The following is a 17,769-nucleotide window of genomic DNA, read 5'->3' as shown; positions in this document are numbered from 1 at the left end:
TAATGAAATTAACAATTAAAACATTTTTAAGTTAAAAAGAACAATCAACTGGAATATTTTTAAAGTTTTTATGGTACAAAAATCATAGATTTACGGAGTTACAGACTTCTTACAGACTTTGTGTAGAAAAATATGTCCTTAGATGATTTTATAATATAAATCATTAAAAATTAAATGAAATTTATATATGAAAATCAATAGTAATTATAGACATATGTTCTTTTTTTAATAATATTTATCTTTGACATGTAGAACGATTAATAAGGAAAGATATAAATTAACTTGTGAGATCTTTTTGTTGGGAAACCATTTCCATTGCCTTTCTATATAACATAATGCATATGTACAGAAATATGAGCTATAAATTTTCAAGGAAAACTTTTAAATAAATATCTTATATAGACTATTATATACATATCAGATTTACACATAATTTATTAACAAATATCCTCCATCAATCTTTAAAGCATATTTAACCATTCCTACGTTTCCTAAATAACTCTCAACCTGAGCTAATCGTATATCTTGATTTGAATTAATAAGCCTGCTCATTTCATAATGATAAGTAAATATCCATTTCAAGTATCCCAAATCCCACTAATTGTTTCTACGTGATCCGAACTCCAGAATTGAGAACTAAGAACTATGTGGAGCCGAGGAGACATCCGACAGATATCAAGCAACTTCAATCGTCCAATGGGAGAGAGGCATTAATTTAATGTGAGTTTCAGGTCATTGGTAGGAAAACCAAAATTGATTGCCCCAATCTGGATGAACAATCTTTCAGTTCTGTGTGTGTCTGAGTGTGTTTGTGTTTGAAGTGAGAAACCTTGTAGATACATCCAAGTCATATGTATCTGTATCTGGCCGTTGATGGGTCCATATCTAAGGCATCTTTCATGGGTTTCGTAGGTAAGATTGTTTTCTTCGGTTTTCGGCATTTTTGAGGGCGTGTTTGTTGCTGTTGTTGCCGTTGTTCTTACCGCAATCATTCCCTCCACTAATTATTTATTACGCTTTAGCGTCCGCGCAGCAAGATATAGATACATTTTCGTTCGGGGCTCCATTCTCAGGAAATTTGTTTATTTATGGCCGATGGTGGCTTTGTTATTAAAATGTTATTGGATTTCTCTCGCTTTCCAGCTGGGAGAGCCCAAAGATTGGGCCAAGATCATTAGGCCCAATAGCTGTAGTGGTATGGAGGGGGGTGGGGTGTCGTGATAAATGATTTTCATTCTGGCCGACAGTTTTCCCTTGACTGCCATTTGCTAGCCTCTAAATTTTATGTTCCCTTCTCCTTTTTTTTCATTCTATGGCCCATAAATTGGCTTTATTTTTCATTTCGGGCATTTTCAGGTGTCAGCCAGCGATAAAATGGCCGACTTGGAGTGTTCTCGATCCTTTGAACTTGCGCCGAATAACGACTACGTAGAGAGGGGAGTGGTGGAAAATGATTTTCCCAAGTCAAGGACAAGCCACCCAGAAGGTTTTTGGCTGCTGGTCGTGTGACTCTCTTGGCCTTGATTAAAAACAAAAATTAGTTAAGGATGATGAAAAACATCATTAAAAGGGCCGGGCGAAAGCACCTTAATTAGGCAGGCCAACAAGGACGAGTCAAGGTCGCCGGTGGGAACTCATTTGCAGTTGCTGCCGTTCGCAGCTTCCGTAGCCTTCGTTCTGTTTTTCTATTTTTTTCTTTCTCTCAAAATTTCCCTTTGCCAACCGCACAATTATTTGCAGCCGGAAAGAAAAGAGGACCTCCCGGCGTGGGTGCGTTGCAAATCGGCTTGCACTTGTCCTTGTCCTTGGCCAACATCTGTGAGCCTCCGACCTGAGCCTGTCTAATAGCCTTAGAGCATATCCTAGCCCTGGCCCTGGCCTGGTCTTTCATGCTTTGCGGTTTAATCGAATTTACAGATTTTCCGAAGAGCTATGTTTTGGGTCTGTTTGCAAACACCGCTTAGGTTTTTATTGGATTAACCACAGACAAAAGTGTCTTAAGTCGCTCAGCCGCCTTATCCCTTTGGCTTATGCAACTTTTGTTTTGTTTTTGTCGAATTTCCTGGAAAATCCTTCAAGCCAATAGCCAATTAAATGGGCGTCGAAACAAGAGATTTAGGACACCAACAAAGGCCCAGATTGCAATCAAAAAAGAGTTTAGTTTAACTTTCACCGATGTAAAGGGAAACTTACACTACAAAAACAAAACCAAGTCGACCAAAATTAATTACCATTTAGGCCATAAAGTAAGATATTAAACACTTAAGACCAATTAGCGGAGGAGAAGAGAAGAGCAAATGGCAGAAAGCGGCTAACAAGCTTGGCTAAAACTGACAAATTAGCTGAGAAAAAACAATTTGCGACGAGTGGCAAATTAAACAAATTACAGCTTTGGCCGGCTAACTTGCAGCGGAAATTGGCAGGCCAAATCAGTTTTCGGGCTAATTGATCGAAAAACGAGTTAAGATCGCATGCAAATCTGGCCAGATGAAGTCATAAAATAACTCTCGACTCTCTTCTCAGCTCGATTCTGAGCTTATGATATGCCAACCGCAACTTAATAAATTTAATAAAAAACAAAAATCCAGCCAAATAGCAATAAATATGAAACTTGTTTTGGCCCAATCCGTCCGATCTATTAGATGGTTATTTTCCCTGGGCAAATAAAGTAGTCAAATTTATAATCAACAAGTTCATTAACATTTAACCCTAAACGAAGTGAACAGCGAAAGCAACAACATTCACGACGTTAAAAAAAAACACAACCGAAGGCGACAACTCAGCGGATGAACAACAGCAACCTACAGGGAAAAAATGTATTTTTAACAAATTAAAAATTGTTTTAAAGCCTGAGGCATTGTGCGTATTAAGCGAGGCGGGGGAAGTTTGGGCAGGGGCCCAACAGGAGGTGGAAGTGATGGGAGTTGGTCCGAAGTGAAGGCAGCCAACCAGCCGGACTGACAAACGATTTACGAACAGAGTTAAATTTTAATTAAAGACAGCCCAGAAAGGTTTATGGGGAATATTAAAGAACGAATTGATATATACACTAATTAAGATTGTTTTATTATTATTTTAGGGAAAGTTAAACCCTTTCTTTAAGCTATAATATAATACAAAGCTCTTAAAGGAAATACTTCAACTAACCATTAAGTTACCTTTCCCAAGAATCATAGCCCTTTAAACCTAAAAAACTTCCCTAAAATCCCACCCAATACTAACCAATAAATCACCAGACAAAAAGTATAAACCATAATTCAACCCAAAATCTCTATCTAGATAACTATTGTGTATCCCTAAGAATAAATCACACTGGCTATATCGAATATCATACGGAAACCTTTAATCTTCCTAAGTGGCGCACTTTCCCCATTAGTTGCCAGTGTTATTTTCGGCCTATCAGATCCTCGTTTCCAATTACGTGTGGTAACTCTATAGCCGAATAGGTTCCCAGAAGGAGAGCAGCTCTTCGGCATGGTAGGGTATGCAAATGACAGACGTACTGCTCAAGGGAAGTGAGGAGTGAGGGAAAAAACTGAGATACGTACGAGTATATTATGACTCGCATGTGTGGCCATTAATAACTCCCGATCGCCACTCGCCGGCACTCAGCACAGCGGACGGATTTACGCATTTGGCTGCGTAAAATATGAATTTTAAATTACCCAGTCTTTAGAGTTTTTCAGTTTTCAGTTCACAGTTTCCCGTTTTCAGTTCCCATTTCCAGTTTCCAGCTGTTAAAGCGAAGAGAAATTATTTAAGTTTTAAGCGAGGGAACATCACCGTGACTTGGAGCCCTGAAAAAGGCGTTCATTTTGGTTTCGACCCGTTTTTCGTTCCAGTTTTAATTTCGTTTCCAGTTTGACAATTGAGTTGTAGCCTGCGATTAAGAGCCACATGCAGTTGAGATTTTTTCATTAACCAGTAATTTGGAGATGATAATATTGACTGAAACTGTATATTATATAGGTAATTAACTTGGGAAAGTATGGAGATTACAAAATTAACTTTCTTTTGGACTTTTTCGCTTTAATAAAGATGCAGTTTTGTATCTTAAGAATGCAAAGAAATTCTTGAGCTTGTAATAAATGGGCTTAGACGTATTTTGGAACATTTTCTTATACATTTTTAGGCCTTCTTGCATATCTGACTTAAATAAATAACTTCAAAACTTGACTTAAATAAATATGTTATTTGATATCCTCAATATCTCGAATAACATAGATAAGATCTATGAGAAATGCAAATGATATAGAAATAAAAAATCAAAATATTTTTCTATGATTTTTTGTTTTTTGTTAGTATGTTTTGGCACTCTGACAAGTTCGTTGTTCGAGTCTTTTGTTTGGCCGGCAGCTACAGAGTTGAGAAAAAGCCATTAGAGGTCGAAAAGTAACCGAAAAGCTGAAATAGAAACAGAAACAGTAGCCGAAGTAATGGAAAGGCAAAGCTCATTAGCAGTTACCATTTTATCCAAACAGACGGACGCATCATTATCATTAAGGGCAAACGGGAAAGCAACAACAACAACAACTGCAACAACTACAGAAATCAGAAAACAAGTTGAAAACTTTAATTAACGCATTTTTACGCAACTGTCGGCGGCAGTTTAACCCTTTTCGTGGCCAAACGCTGAGCAAACACGACAACGGTAATAATTGAAAATCATGGCAATCAAAGCGGAAAGTGTGTGGAATGGAAATGGAATGGAAAGGGGTGGTGGAAGTTGAGCGGAAAAATCAACAGCTGCCGTCGGCAACAATACACTAGGTACGAGGAAGACAGAGAAAGGGGAGTGCAAGAGAGAGAGGCAGCAGCCATTGTTGTCATGCGTGAGAGAGCAGGGAAGAGCGAGGGAGCTAGCAAGGAGCGTGCAAGCGAGACAAATATATATAGTAAGTTCGAAATTTCGAAGGGGAAATAAAGCGAGCGCAGCCTTCCAGTTTCCAGTTTTTCCCAGTTCGACTTTTAATGGCTGACCGCAGACTGGAAAGGTGCGTTCGAACCGGTTAAGATCGAAACGAAACGGTTAGGCCCTCTCCAACGGCAATTCAATTCAACGAAAATGCGCTATTAAAATTCTTTTTATTAATTTATATTCGATTCAAGTCCATTTGATACTAATAAAAATGCGCATAAAAATTGCATAAATTTGCGGCCCATTGATTGCCGAACAGGTTATCCACGAATTTTGCTCTAAATATGGATTATGGCTTATTGTCTGGGCGTTAGTTTATTGGCTTAGATTGCTTATGTCACAATTGGCAACAGGAAATTGGTGGGAGTGGCGGCAAGATTACTCTCTCTAATTAAATCCTTTGCCCCATAAATCAGTAGCCCACATGGCGGCGGCGATCGCTTGGCTTTTATTATTCAAAAAAATTAACACAACAAATACCGCTCACTGCCCGCTGCTGGCCATAAGGCAATTCATTAGCGTTTTCGGTATTTGATTTTCGGTTTTTATTCAGCTCGAACAGATTCGTTGATTTATGTGCCATATATCAGTGGCTATATGTTTTCGGATTCCCCCCTCCCATCTCTACACTATTTGCCAGCACATGTTTCACATTTGTAGATCTTCGTTTGATTAGAGGTCTCCACCAGAAATTAAAAAAAAAAAAATTCGATCTATTGTTAATGTCCAATGCCAAATGGCGTTCGTTTTTAACACCTTCTGAAGTTTATTTTGACAGTTAGCGATGGCTTTTTTCCCATTTGACTGGGCAAATCGATATTCGATGGGCAAATAAATAAATTAAAAGTCAATTAAATATCAATCAATTGCGTCAGCTGTTTTTCAAGGCACATTTAACTGGTTAATTGTTGGCCCGCCGAAAATAAATTGTCATCGTGTATTTAGCATGTTTTTGTGAAAAATCGCAAATGATTCGTATAGCCAGGGTAGGGGGTGATAAAAAGTTTTCCCCCTCGCATTTAAATTAAAACAATTAGCTTTGCGGTTTTCCCATGCTTCTCTCTTTTGTGTTCCTCTCCCCTCTTTTCCCGGCCAAAAAGGTGGTGTCGATAAAGTTGTAGGCTGTAGAAAACGCAGATTGAAACGTCGCGGCCAAAAACAAAATCAACAAAAACTAAATGCTTATGAAAAGTGTCTAAAGAGACAGAGATGGCATTTGGTTCTCCCCCTCTTGGAAAAGGCAGCCATTTTCCCAGCTTGCTTTCAGTAAGTGAGAGCAGTGCGGCTATATAACCCCACCAGTGGTAACGCCCCGTGAGAGAGGGAGAGCTTGCGCCTGCGCAGTTCGCTGGGGACACAGTTGTCAACCGACTGACAGCTCCAGCATGCGCATAATAAAGTCATATTGCCGCCTAACAAGCCCCCCTCCCCCACCCAACACCACAAAATTGGCAACACAGAGAGAGTGAGTGAGAGAGTAAGCAAGAGAGAGATATGCTCAGCAGGCTAAATAAGAGGAGTGAGTGAGCCAGAGAAACCGGTTCGCAGAGGGCAGGTGACAAGGCTAAAAGAGAGAGCAAAAATCGATCAGGCAGAGGAACATCTTCTACTCTCATCTCTTCACGTCACTGTCACCAAAGTGCTGTCACTCACTCGCTCGCATGCCGACTCGCTTGCACTTGGGCTCTACCATACTTGTGCCCTGCTTGTTAATGCCCTCTCGCTCGGGCCTGGTCGGACCTCTCTTTCGCCCGTGACAGTTCAATCGGCTCTCGCGTTAACTCTCCCCGACGTCGTCGCTGCGATTCCGAAGTAGTCAACTAATTCAGTCGTTGCGCTCGATGTGAACAGACGTGCGTGTCGGAACAAACAGCCGAAAATCAAACACGAAAATCAAACAGAAAGCCAAACACAGAAGAATCTCAGACTAAATCTGAGCAATCAGAAGAATCAGAAACCCAAGTGTCAAGTGACTAAAGTGACAAGTGTCTTTAGCGTTGTGTGTATTTAAGCCAAGTTTAAACCAAATCAATGGCCCTGGAGGATCGCTGCAGTCCACAGTCAGCGCCCAGTCCCGTTACCCTACAAATGCAGCATCTCCACCATCAACAGCAACAGCAACAGCAGCAGCAGCAACAACAGCAGCAACAAATGCATCTCCACCAGCTGCAGCAACTGCAGCAGTTGCATCAACAGCAATTGGCCGCCGGTGTCTTCCATCATCCGGCCATGGCCTTTGATGCCGCTGCAGCCGCCGCTGCTGCAGCAGCTGCTGCGGCCGCCCACGCCCATGCTGCTGCACTGCAGCAGCGTCTAAGTGGCAGTGGATCTCCTGCATCCTGCTCCACGCCCGCCTCGTCCACGCCGCTGACCATCAAGGAGGAGGAAAGCGATTCCGTTATCGGAGACATGAGTTTCCACAACCAAACGCACACCACCAACGAGGAGGAGGATGTGGAGGAGGACGATGACATCGATGTGGATGTTGATGATACATCAGCAGGAGGACGTCTGCCACCACCCGCCCACCAGCAGCAGTCCACGGCCAAGCCATCGCTGGCCTTTTCCATCTCCAACATCCTCAGCGATCGTTTCGGTGATGTTCAGAAACCAGGAAAGCCCATGGAAAATCAGGCTAGCATTTTCCGGCCATTCGAGGCGAATCGCTCTCAGACAGCCACGCCCTCCGCCTTCACCAGAGTGGATCTCCTGGAGTTCAGCCGCCAACAGCAGGCCGCCGCTGCTGCAGCCACTGCTGCCATGATGCTGGAGCGGGCCAACTTCCTGAACTGCTTTAATCCCGCTGCCTATCCCAGGATCCACGAGGAGATCGTTCAGAGCCGCCTGCGAAGGAATGCAGCCAACGCCGTCATCCCACCGCCCATGAGCTCTAAGTTGAGCGATTCGAATCCCGAGAAGTCCGCCCTGGGATCCCTGTGCAAAGCGGTCTCGCAAATTGGACAACCTGCTGCCCCATCGATGACACAACCTCCCCTGAGCAGCAGTGCCAGCAGTCTGGCCAGTCCACCACCTGCCTCCAATGCCTCCACCATCAGCAGCACCTCCTCCGTGGCCACAAGTTCGAGTTCCTCCTCATCCGGTTGCTCCTCGGCAGCTAGCTCGCTGAACTCCTCGCCCAGCAGCCGTTTGGGAGCAAGTGGCTCTGGATCTGGCGTTAATGCCAGCAGTCCCCAGCCTCAACCCATTCCTCCGCCATCTGCCGTTAGCCGGGATTCCGGCATGGAGTCCTCGGATGATACACGATCCGAAACGGGATCCACCACCACAGAGGGCGGCAAGAACGAGATGTGGCCCGCCTGGGTTTACTGCACCCGCTACAGCGATCGTCCCAGCTCAGGTTAGTATCTGTTAGATTAAGTTGGATTTGAGAAGATCTTAAATGGGATATAGAAGGGGTACATATAAGGATAAATCATCTTTAAGTTTCCCTGACAAAATACCCCACGAAGGCTGTCACAACAAGGAACTCCCAAAGGTTCGGCATAAAAAAGTCCATAACATATTCCACATGACACATGAAAATGGTATTATGGGGACCACCCAGTGGGGAGCGTAATAGTGGCGGCAGCCTTTCAAGCAGCTCTGTTTTGTGTCATAAATCCGAAGGACACTGCCACAATTAGGCGACACGCGGACAATGGCAATGAGTCTGACTCCCATTTCTATAACTATCCATACCCATTCCCATTCCAAATCCGAATCCGATTTTGGGCCTCACGCAGCGAGTGCGCTCCTTTTGAAGAGCGACACTTTATGTGACATCGTGTAGCGCACAGGCTGCAGCTCTTGGCTATCGGAACTGTTAGATCCTCGGGTCGAAGGTCACCGGTCACGCACACACACGCCAAGCAGAAGCAGGCGACCCTAAAAACCCGCTGACGATTGACGCACGAAAGCGGGGGAGAAGTCATGTCAAGATAGTATGATAGGGGGGAAGACCCGAAACCCCGAAAGGAAAACTCTTTCAGAGATTTTTCCTCATGTAGCCTCTTCTTAGGCTTTGTGTTAATTGACGAGTTAAGTGCTTTTTTATGGCCGGCAATGGTTTTTTAATTTGGTGTCAATGCAATCGATGGCAGACCATAATCGAGGCGTTGATAGCCACTCTCAGCGGCTAGAAATTAATCACAACGATCTCTAGTTACTGCCGGTCAATTAAATTATAATTTACAATGTGTGGAAATCTAATAAGCACTTCGGATCGAAGGGGTCTCCAGTTGCCAATTAGCCAGTGACTTGGACTTAGTTGTTAATTAGTTAGTCTAAGAGTTAGGAAAACCATTTGACTAAAATATGCCCGGCAAGCGACCTTTGGGTTCGTTAGAGGCAAAGTTCTTCTTTTCCGCTGACAGCTGACAAATTAAACACTTCCCCGCCAGCACGCGAAAGGGAGTGCGAGTGTAGAGGAATTCCGACCCAGACATATGCTAATTAAATCATTAATATTATTAATAGTATGTGCCGCATTTATGCAAATAGAACTAACGTATATGTATATATTTTTCTTCGTTTTATTTTAGGACCCCGCTACCGCCGCCCCAAACAGCCAAAGGACAAGACCAACGACGAGAAGCGACCACGCACAGCCTTCTCCAGCGAGCAGTTGGCCCGCCTTAAAGTGAGTTTCTATATCATATAGTATATAGCCAGCCCATCCCATATCCATATCCAATTCCCCCTGCCTTTATGTTGTGTCATATTTGTACCAAAATATTGACACCGCCCGCTGTTAATGCATCCTGGGCCACCACCGCATCCTGTCCGTACTTAACCAATTAGCCACGCTCGGCCTAAAACCGCAAATAATTGATTTTCCCTACCTGACTATGTATATATCTTCCATGTACATCCGAAACTCATCCAGTTTTTCTCTTTTTTTCCAAATTACAGCGGGAGTTCAACGAGAATCGCTATCTGACCGAAAGGAGACGCCAGCAGCTGAGCGGCGAATTGGGCCTGAATGAGGCGCAGATCAAGATCTGGTTCCAGAACAAGCGGGCCAAGATCAAGAAATCCACTGGCTCCAAGAATCCTTTGGCCCTGCAGCTGATGGCCCAGGGATTGTACAACCACACCACCGTGCCGCTGACCAAGGAGGAGGAGGAGCTCGAGATGCGCATGAACGGGCAGATTCCTTAAGCAAAAGGCAAAAGGCAGTTTTCAAAGGACCTTCAAAGGGGGCGTGCAATATTCGAGGGCGTACAAATGGTTTTTCATGTGATATAATTGTAGCGTACATATGTTTTTGTATATAGTATATATATAGTATATATATATATCTTTAAACCCTAACTTAGCCTAAGATCTAAACGTAGCGAATTTGAGCTGTAAGTTGTTGGCCTATTTATTTAACCACCTTTGGCTAGCCGAAAAGTATTAAGCTATCAAGAAAACACCCTAATCAAGGCTTCTAGCTATCGCTTCGACTTTCAGACACTTATATTCCTACACACGAATCATCTATAGTTATTATTCTCGATAAATTATGTGCTTACGAACCAATCTGTATATTAAGTAACTTAACAGTTTCCCACACTTAGCCTAATTCTTAGTTAGTCTTAAGGATCGCTATGAATGAGTATTTTTAGTTACTAAGCGAAATGTTAAACGAGCAACTAATAGCTGGCAAATGCACCTAAGAAATTAACGACGAAATGTTTGTGCTAAAGCAAGTTCAAGAAAAGAAAAAAGAAAACTCAAAAAAAGTGAAATAAAAGAATTATGAAAATTTACATTTTGGTCTTTGCAAGATTAAAGGGGGCAAAATATCAAGCCTACATCTGGGTTAATCGTTGGCATTATCCTTGGTTTTTCTCTCTGATATTTCCCCATGCAACTGTCACATCAAAGGCTGCAGGTCTTTAAATCAAACCAACACTTGTCGTCAGAGGGCGAGGGCGAAATTGCCCTGCTAATTGCACAATCACATTCCGAATCAAAATCAGAGGCAGCATCTTGGTCTTCGATTCCATTCCGTTTAATTAAAGCCAAATCCGCTAAAACTATAAACAAATATCTCTGACGAGACAGAAGTAAAAAGATACAAAAAAAAAAGAAGATGTATTAGCAGGGAGCTGAGAGCTGGGAGCAGGGCGCAGTCAGTCAGCCGCAAGTTGGCATCAAATGATTTATTGGCACAGATCTTGCGGCGAGCGGCGTTAATTTGCTGAAAATAAATGCAAATGCAAAAATGCAATTCAGAAATCGGGATGGGGGCGCGCGAGATGGGCAGCTGACATTTACTGGCAAGCGTTGATGTGTGCACTGCAGTTTAAGATACATAGATACTCATATATACTATATATACGAGTATATATATATATCTAAAATGAATATGAATTGATGCCAAACGCTAATTGCACAGCTTGAGGCTCAAATCCGTTCGTTCGCATGTCTCGAGGGGGGCTTTTCAGCCAATGCGGATCTCAAATCGGCCGAATTATAGAGGCGCAAATCCATTTGTGCACGTAATGAACCAATTAGACAATTTGCCCATTAGCAGTACACACAAACATACCCGCAATCTGTCTCGCCATCTGTCTGTCTGTCGGTTGGTATGGTGTATGTATCTTTGTATCTGCAAATCGAATTAAATGGAAGCGGAAATCAAGTTAACTTTTTTATTAGATACTCTATAAGTTAGCTGGTGGGAGTTTAAACATGGCTTTGGGCTTTCAGTTTCTTCAGTTTGTGTTCATGTTCCGGAAGAGTATAATTCCTCTTTTATAGTACTAAAGTACTTAGCTTATATATCTTCAATCTCTACATGTTTTATGGTTTAACCTCTTTGCATCTCAAACTTAAAATCAGTTAAAAACCTTCTCCTCTAAAACAGTTCTTTAGGGGTTACCTTTAATCTTAATGTTGTTGAAGACTTCATCTCTCTTCCAAGCTAAAAATCAAGTTCAGTTAAGAAGTTCCTTCTCTGAGAATGAAGTAAACTGAACCGTAAAGCAAAATATCTTTTAAAGAATATGTCCCTTAAGGCTGCTTAACTTTAACCTAAACAGTTTTAAAGATTCTCTTCTTAGCTGAGAAACAAATTTAGATACATTTTGCATACAAAATAAAGTTGTAATAAAACAAAAGTATCTTTTAAAATATAAATTTTAAACTTAAGTAAAAAGTAATCATAAATTTACAGATTTAAGCCTTAACATTTTTCAACCTTACTAACGATAAATCAACGTAACTCTTTGACATATTTTCTACTGAAAAAGTAACTACTTTATTATCGCCATGAAATATAGATAATAAACCTTAGACTTTTTAACTTGTCACTTTAAATGAGATATATATTTAGGTATTAAAAAGATTCCTTTTTATTTATTAACTTATTTAGTTTACCAAATTTGCTCTAGGAGGGAATCTCTCATGGCAACCTACTACTTAGCAACAATTTAAACTTTAATCACGCTTTAAGCCCCGCTTTAATTCTAATGAATCACTTTCAATAGCAATATTGATTCATCGATTGGATAGTTAGAGCCGCACGACTCTATCAATTTCGTAACGAGTGGGGTCACCTGTAATTGATTACCTGCTAGCTAGCGTGTGGCAATGTGTGAGTAATTTGCCGTCTAATAGTTGGGCCAACAAAACGAAGGCAAATTACATACCCCAAACTATCGATTATAGTCCCCTATTGAGATATAGATATCATCATAAGCAAGTCGAGGTTACCAATAAGCTTTGCCTTGGTAGGGTGCTCTACAGAGTTAGTAATGCCTTTTCTTTTCGTTTATTTTAGTTTAATATCAAAGCAAACACTTTCAACACTTCTAATTAGGAGGAATTGCCAAGTGACACACTAAATTTCACTTTCAGACAGCTCAGGGAATGGAATTTCAATTGCGCATACAATGTATGGGGTATTTGGTTAGGGGATGCTGAGGCCTTCAAGGAAAAGGAGTTAGGGGAGCGACGATGAGATCCATCGAGCGGGCTATTAAAAAGCCACAAAAACACATATGCCGACTCCATAAGTCAGTCGTCTGTGTGGGCGCTGCTTCCCCTCTTAACCCGATCCCCATTTCTCGATTTACCCCATCTACCATTTCCATAGCGACTGTGATTTATGCCCCTTTGACGCTGGCTACAAATACAAAATGCAAACTACAAAATCAGCACAGAGAGAAAATCAGTGCTAGTAATTATAATTTTAAAAGGAATTTCATTTGGGAGATGTTTTTATATACTACTTTCTTCCTAATAAACGGAAAGAAAAGAAAGGACTACATTTTCTTTAAATAAATCTTAAATCTCAAACTATCTGAGAAGTCCTAGTAAGATTCTCTCAGTGCCCCAATGCTACTCAAGATGCTGGAGTGAATAGTAAATGCCCCCTTTTGATTTCGTATCCAAGACAGACACGTGTCTGCCACCCCGTTCAGCTGCACATCCCTCATCGCCACAGATCGCCCCCTCCACCGACGATCGCTAATTGCACTTTTTGGGTGGTGCAGCATTTTGCAGTTTTGTCGCCTTAATTGCCGCTATGCCGGGGCATCTAGTAAACATCCAAATGGGCGACGGCAGATTTATTTGGCCCATCGCAGCGCCACTTGTTTCCGCTTCGCTTTATCAATTGATTTACGAGATATATACATATATATATAGAGTACATACTATATGAACATATGAAGTCGGAAAATATACGGCAAACGAAACAGTCGTCGTACTTAAACGTTACGATTACGAGCGCCTGATGTTCGCCATTTGTGCCGGCCGGAGTTGTCAGTAAAACTAAAGCTAAAGCTGGAGCTGAAGAGATGGAGATGGAGCTGGAGCTGGAGCTGTTGGCATTTCATAATCGCTGCTGGTGCTGCTGCCAGAGTTCCGTGGAAAGTGCACTCAATTATGGCCAACAGACAGGCGCTCCAAGTCGCGGGCCAGCTCTCCTGTACGTTTTTTACCGCGGCGCTACCAATGGCATGAGGAGTATCTCATGAGTATCTCACATATTATGGGCTGCCAAGTTTCAGCTTCAGCTCCAGCCTAAACAAACATTCAAATGGTCGGTTGGATGGTCGGTCGGTCGGTCGGTCGGGCGGCTCACACACTTGGATTTGGATTTGGATTTTCAGCAGAAGTCAACGCCAACATGGCCAGAAAGGCTGAGTCTTTAAGCCCTGGCAACGCATCATCATCATCATCATCTCTCAGCCTCCATCTCCATCTCCTTCAACTCGAGACGTCAATGCTCTGTTGACTCAACGCATTTGATCGGCTTGCGTATGTATCTTTGTATCTCAGTATCTTTGTTACGTTTGTATCTATGTATCTATGGTGTATATATCTGTGTATCTTAAACCCCTTTGCTGGCGCTTAGCACTGACCAAATATTTGATCCTCGCTTTGTTAACCCATTGTAATTGATTGTCTTTCGTTAGGCGCATTCAGCAGTCTGATTTCTAGAAGCGAACTCCGTGAGCGGCTACAATTTGCTGCCTGCTAATTGCTCAGCTGCTTGCGCCTTTGTTTGGCCGGCGATTTGCACCTCCTTAGCTGCTAACTGCTCTCAATGCCCAGCTAATTGAGTTGGTCAACACGGGCGCCTCGTTCGGATGCCATTGATGGGTTAGAACTTTTATTTAAACGAAAATGATCAGGCAGTATCTTGAAGTATCTTGAAAAGTATCTTTGCGGTATTGGAATTTATCTAAGGTTTAAGAAAAATGGAGCACTTTTCTCTGTTTAAGATTCAGTTTTAGTTCCTTTTTGGTGCTTAAAAATGGATAGTTTTTACATTTCTGGGAAGTTTATTTAATCTTTAACTATTATAGGCTAAAATATGTTTAATGAAAGCTTATAAATTTGACATTTATGATCATTTTACTGAAGTTGTCGAAATCGTATAGGACTATGTCTAAGAGCTTTAGGAGTATCCCTTAAAAAGTATATTCCGGGGTAAGGAGCATACATTTTTGATGTTTTTCTAACACCGCTTTCTTGTCCATGAAATCTATGGGAACTTCTTTTATAGCCTAGCTCTTACTTAACCCTAGAAAGAAAAATATTTCCAATAGAAATTATAATCAAGCAAGCGGCGCCTCCGGCGGTGGGTCTCCCGGATGTAATTGCAGCCATCAAAGAGCCAAAATAATTGAACATTTCGTTTATGAGCCCTGTCAAATGGCCATAAATATATTATAAATATTATTATGAATAAATGCATGTCGCTGGGTGAGAGCCAGGACTGCTGTTTATTACCCGACAAAGAGACAAAAAAATAAAAGAAAAAGCCATGTTAGAGCCATGGCTTACAGGTTTTCACCTCAGCGGTGGGTCTGCCTGGCGATGATGACATTATTAACATTATTTTGTGCTTATTAATGCTTAATGGCAAAACGTAAAAACGAACATTATTTTCGTGTATGTAAATGTCATTGAGGTGTCGTCTGCCGCCAAGTGGGTTAGCCAGGTGTGTAAGAAAGAGAGAGAGAGAGAGAAAGAGAGAAGAAAACAATTATTAATTTGAACCGCGGGTCAAGACACCACTGAGCCAAAGACTCCGCCTAATTGAAATGCACCAACAACCTTGCAACTGCTGGAATGACTGAATGAATGCCCAACTGACTGACTGACTGACTGGCTGGGTGAATAAATGACCAACTGACTAACTGACCAGAAATGCATTAGCCAGAAGATACGAAAACTCCAAGGTGGTCAATGCCAGGGAGACAAATGATCCCCAACAATGGGGGCCTTGCAAAAAGTTAATAAAAAAACAAACCAACTTCATTGATAATGACAATATTTTGGCATTTGAATATGACAAACAACGAACAATAAGCCAACTCTCCGAGTGGCTCCTTTTCGATCGCAGCGAGTGCAACGGAAGTCCCTCATTTATCATGCGATGAAATTCGCGTTATGCGAAATGTTTTTCTTTTTCTTTTTTTATTTGATTTAGCATTGCAACCATTACGGATCGCCAAGGTTTCTTTTTGGCCAACAATCATATATCAAAATCTCACGTACACATGCGTGTTAGGTTTGTGGGTGGCCGAAAAGCCGCCGTTTAATTAATCAACGAAGGCAAACACAGAACTTGTCCCCGTGGCAAAGTAAATATTTTGCCGAAAGGGAAATATTTTGGCAATTAAAAAGGAAAATGTTTGGTGAGCGATAAGGCATTTGTTGCGTTTTCGATTTGGAAATAAATGAGATTCTGTTAAATTGTATTATAAAAGTGTGTTAGTCAATATAGAGATATTGTATTTTAATAGGGAAAAAAAATATTACTTTTCTATTATTCTTAATGTGATTACTCCTTGACGTCACCTCTCCTTAAGGTAACGTCTTCTTAACATAACCTCTCCTTAACGTCACCTCTCCCTTAACGTAACATCTCCCTAACGTTCCCTATTCCAAACGTAACGATTCCATAAAGTAATCTCCTCTTAACGTAACCTCCTCTTAACGTAATGTCTCCTAAGCGTAACCTATCCATAACGTAATCTTTCCTCGATAAAAAGTCTCCCTAACGTAACCCCTCCTTTACGTACACTATTCTTAACGTAACGTTTCCTTAACGTAACCTATCCTTAACGTAACATCTTAAAGCAATGAGCAGTCTCAAAAACAAGATAAAGAAAAGGAAAATAGCAGCTTTATAACCCTAAATTACATTTAAAACATTATTACCTGAATAACATATTTGATTATTAAATTTCTTAATTATATACTCAATTTAGTTTAATGGCGTAAGCCATTTTCATTAACATTTCCCTACCTTAGAGTATCCCAAGGTCTCATCTACCCTTCTTGGCAGTTAAAAACTTAAAAAAAACCTTGTAAAAGTCACCAAACAGCAAAACAAATTGTTTTCCATATGCAAAGAGCCAGAAAACGACACAAAAAGCAGCACACACACAGGGTTAATTGGTAGCAGCGGGCTTCATAAACAAATTCGCGCTGATTCCCGATTAGGGGAGTAAAATCCGTGGCACTTGGAATTGAATTCGCTTGGCTCACACCCGCTACACACACACACACACCCCACCCCACCCCATCCAAAGCTGTGTAAAAATAAACATTGTTCGCGCAAGTTGTAAAATTTTCAAATTAAAAACGTGATCTCAGCGCGAATTGGAAAGTAAATTATTTGATTCTGCACTTTTCCAGCCAGCCAGCCAGCCAGAGTGCCACCCCCTAAAAGCCAACGCCAAAAAAAAGAAATAAGAAAAAAAAACAGAAAAGAAAAACCAAGCGAAAGTGCTGAAAGCTCAATAAGGCAAACAAAAAACAGGAGGGAAAAAAGGCAAGGAAAAGCGGGGCGAAACTGCAGCCTGAACATTGGCGCAATAAAACGAATGAAAAGCGCGGAAAAGCGATGGGAAAATTGGGGAAGTAACCCTGCTAACGCAGCAAAAAAAGGATGTATATATGCCCCGGGGGAAAATGTGTTGAAAATCGCGCGCCGCCGTTGGTTATCTCTCCATTCAGGAGTCAGGACGTTTCAGCGTGAACATTTTGGCCCAAACAGTTTTTATCTGACTCCGTGCAGCGCCTCTGAGCACGAATCTTGGCTATAATTCATGGGCGGCAAAAGGTATGGGGAAGGGGGTTGGACTTTTCCCAACCTTACACCTCCCCCCGGAAACGGAAATGCGCCACAAGCAACGGAGCTTTTTTGCCTCAGTGTGCCATGGTCGACGCCTTAATTGAGGTACAAATTGAGCTTTTGCTGGCCGTTTCTTTTGGCCAAAAGAAGAATTGCTCTGGCACAGGAAAGCAGAAAAGAAAGAAAAACATTCAGGAAAATCCACCTCATCCAGTGGGTGGTGAGGCGAGATTTAATGCCCAGTTCTTTGGGACTATGGCCC

At 41.7% G+C, this 17,769-nt stretch overlaps 1 protein-coding gene across 1 annotated transcript; it reads left to right on the top strand.

Moving 5' to 3' along the window:
* Nucleotides 1-6,594: 6,594 nt before the first annotated feature.
* On the top strand, nucleotides 6,595-10,908 carry LOC108106769 (segmentation polarity homeobox protein engrailed). Its single transcript, XM_017214008.2, has 3 exons — nucleotides 6,595-8,276; nucleotides 9,460-9,557; nucleotides 9,830-10,908. Exons 1-3 carry the CDS (start codon nucleotides 6,950-6,952, stop codon nucleotides 10,076-10,078), a joined length of 1,674 nt encoding a protein of 557 aa, XP_017069497.1. The 5' UTR covers nucleotides 6,595-6,949; the 3' UTR covers nucleotides 10,079-10,908.
* The last annotated feature ends 6,861 nt before the right edge of the window (nucleotides 10,909-17,769 follow it).

This window comes from Drosophila eugracilis, unplaced genomic scaffold (assembly GCF_018153835.1).
Source record: "Drosophila eugracilis isolate 14026-0451.02 unplaced genomic scaffold, ASM1815383v1 contig_90, whole genome shotgun sequence".
Lineage (NCBI taxonomy): Eukaryota > Metazoa > Arthropoda > Insecta > Diptera > Drosophilidae > Drosophila > Drosophila eugracilis.
The sequence above is the reverse complement of the archived record's forward strand: the minus strand, read 5'-3'. Positions and strand labels throughout refer to the sequence as shown.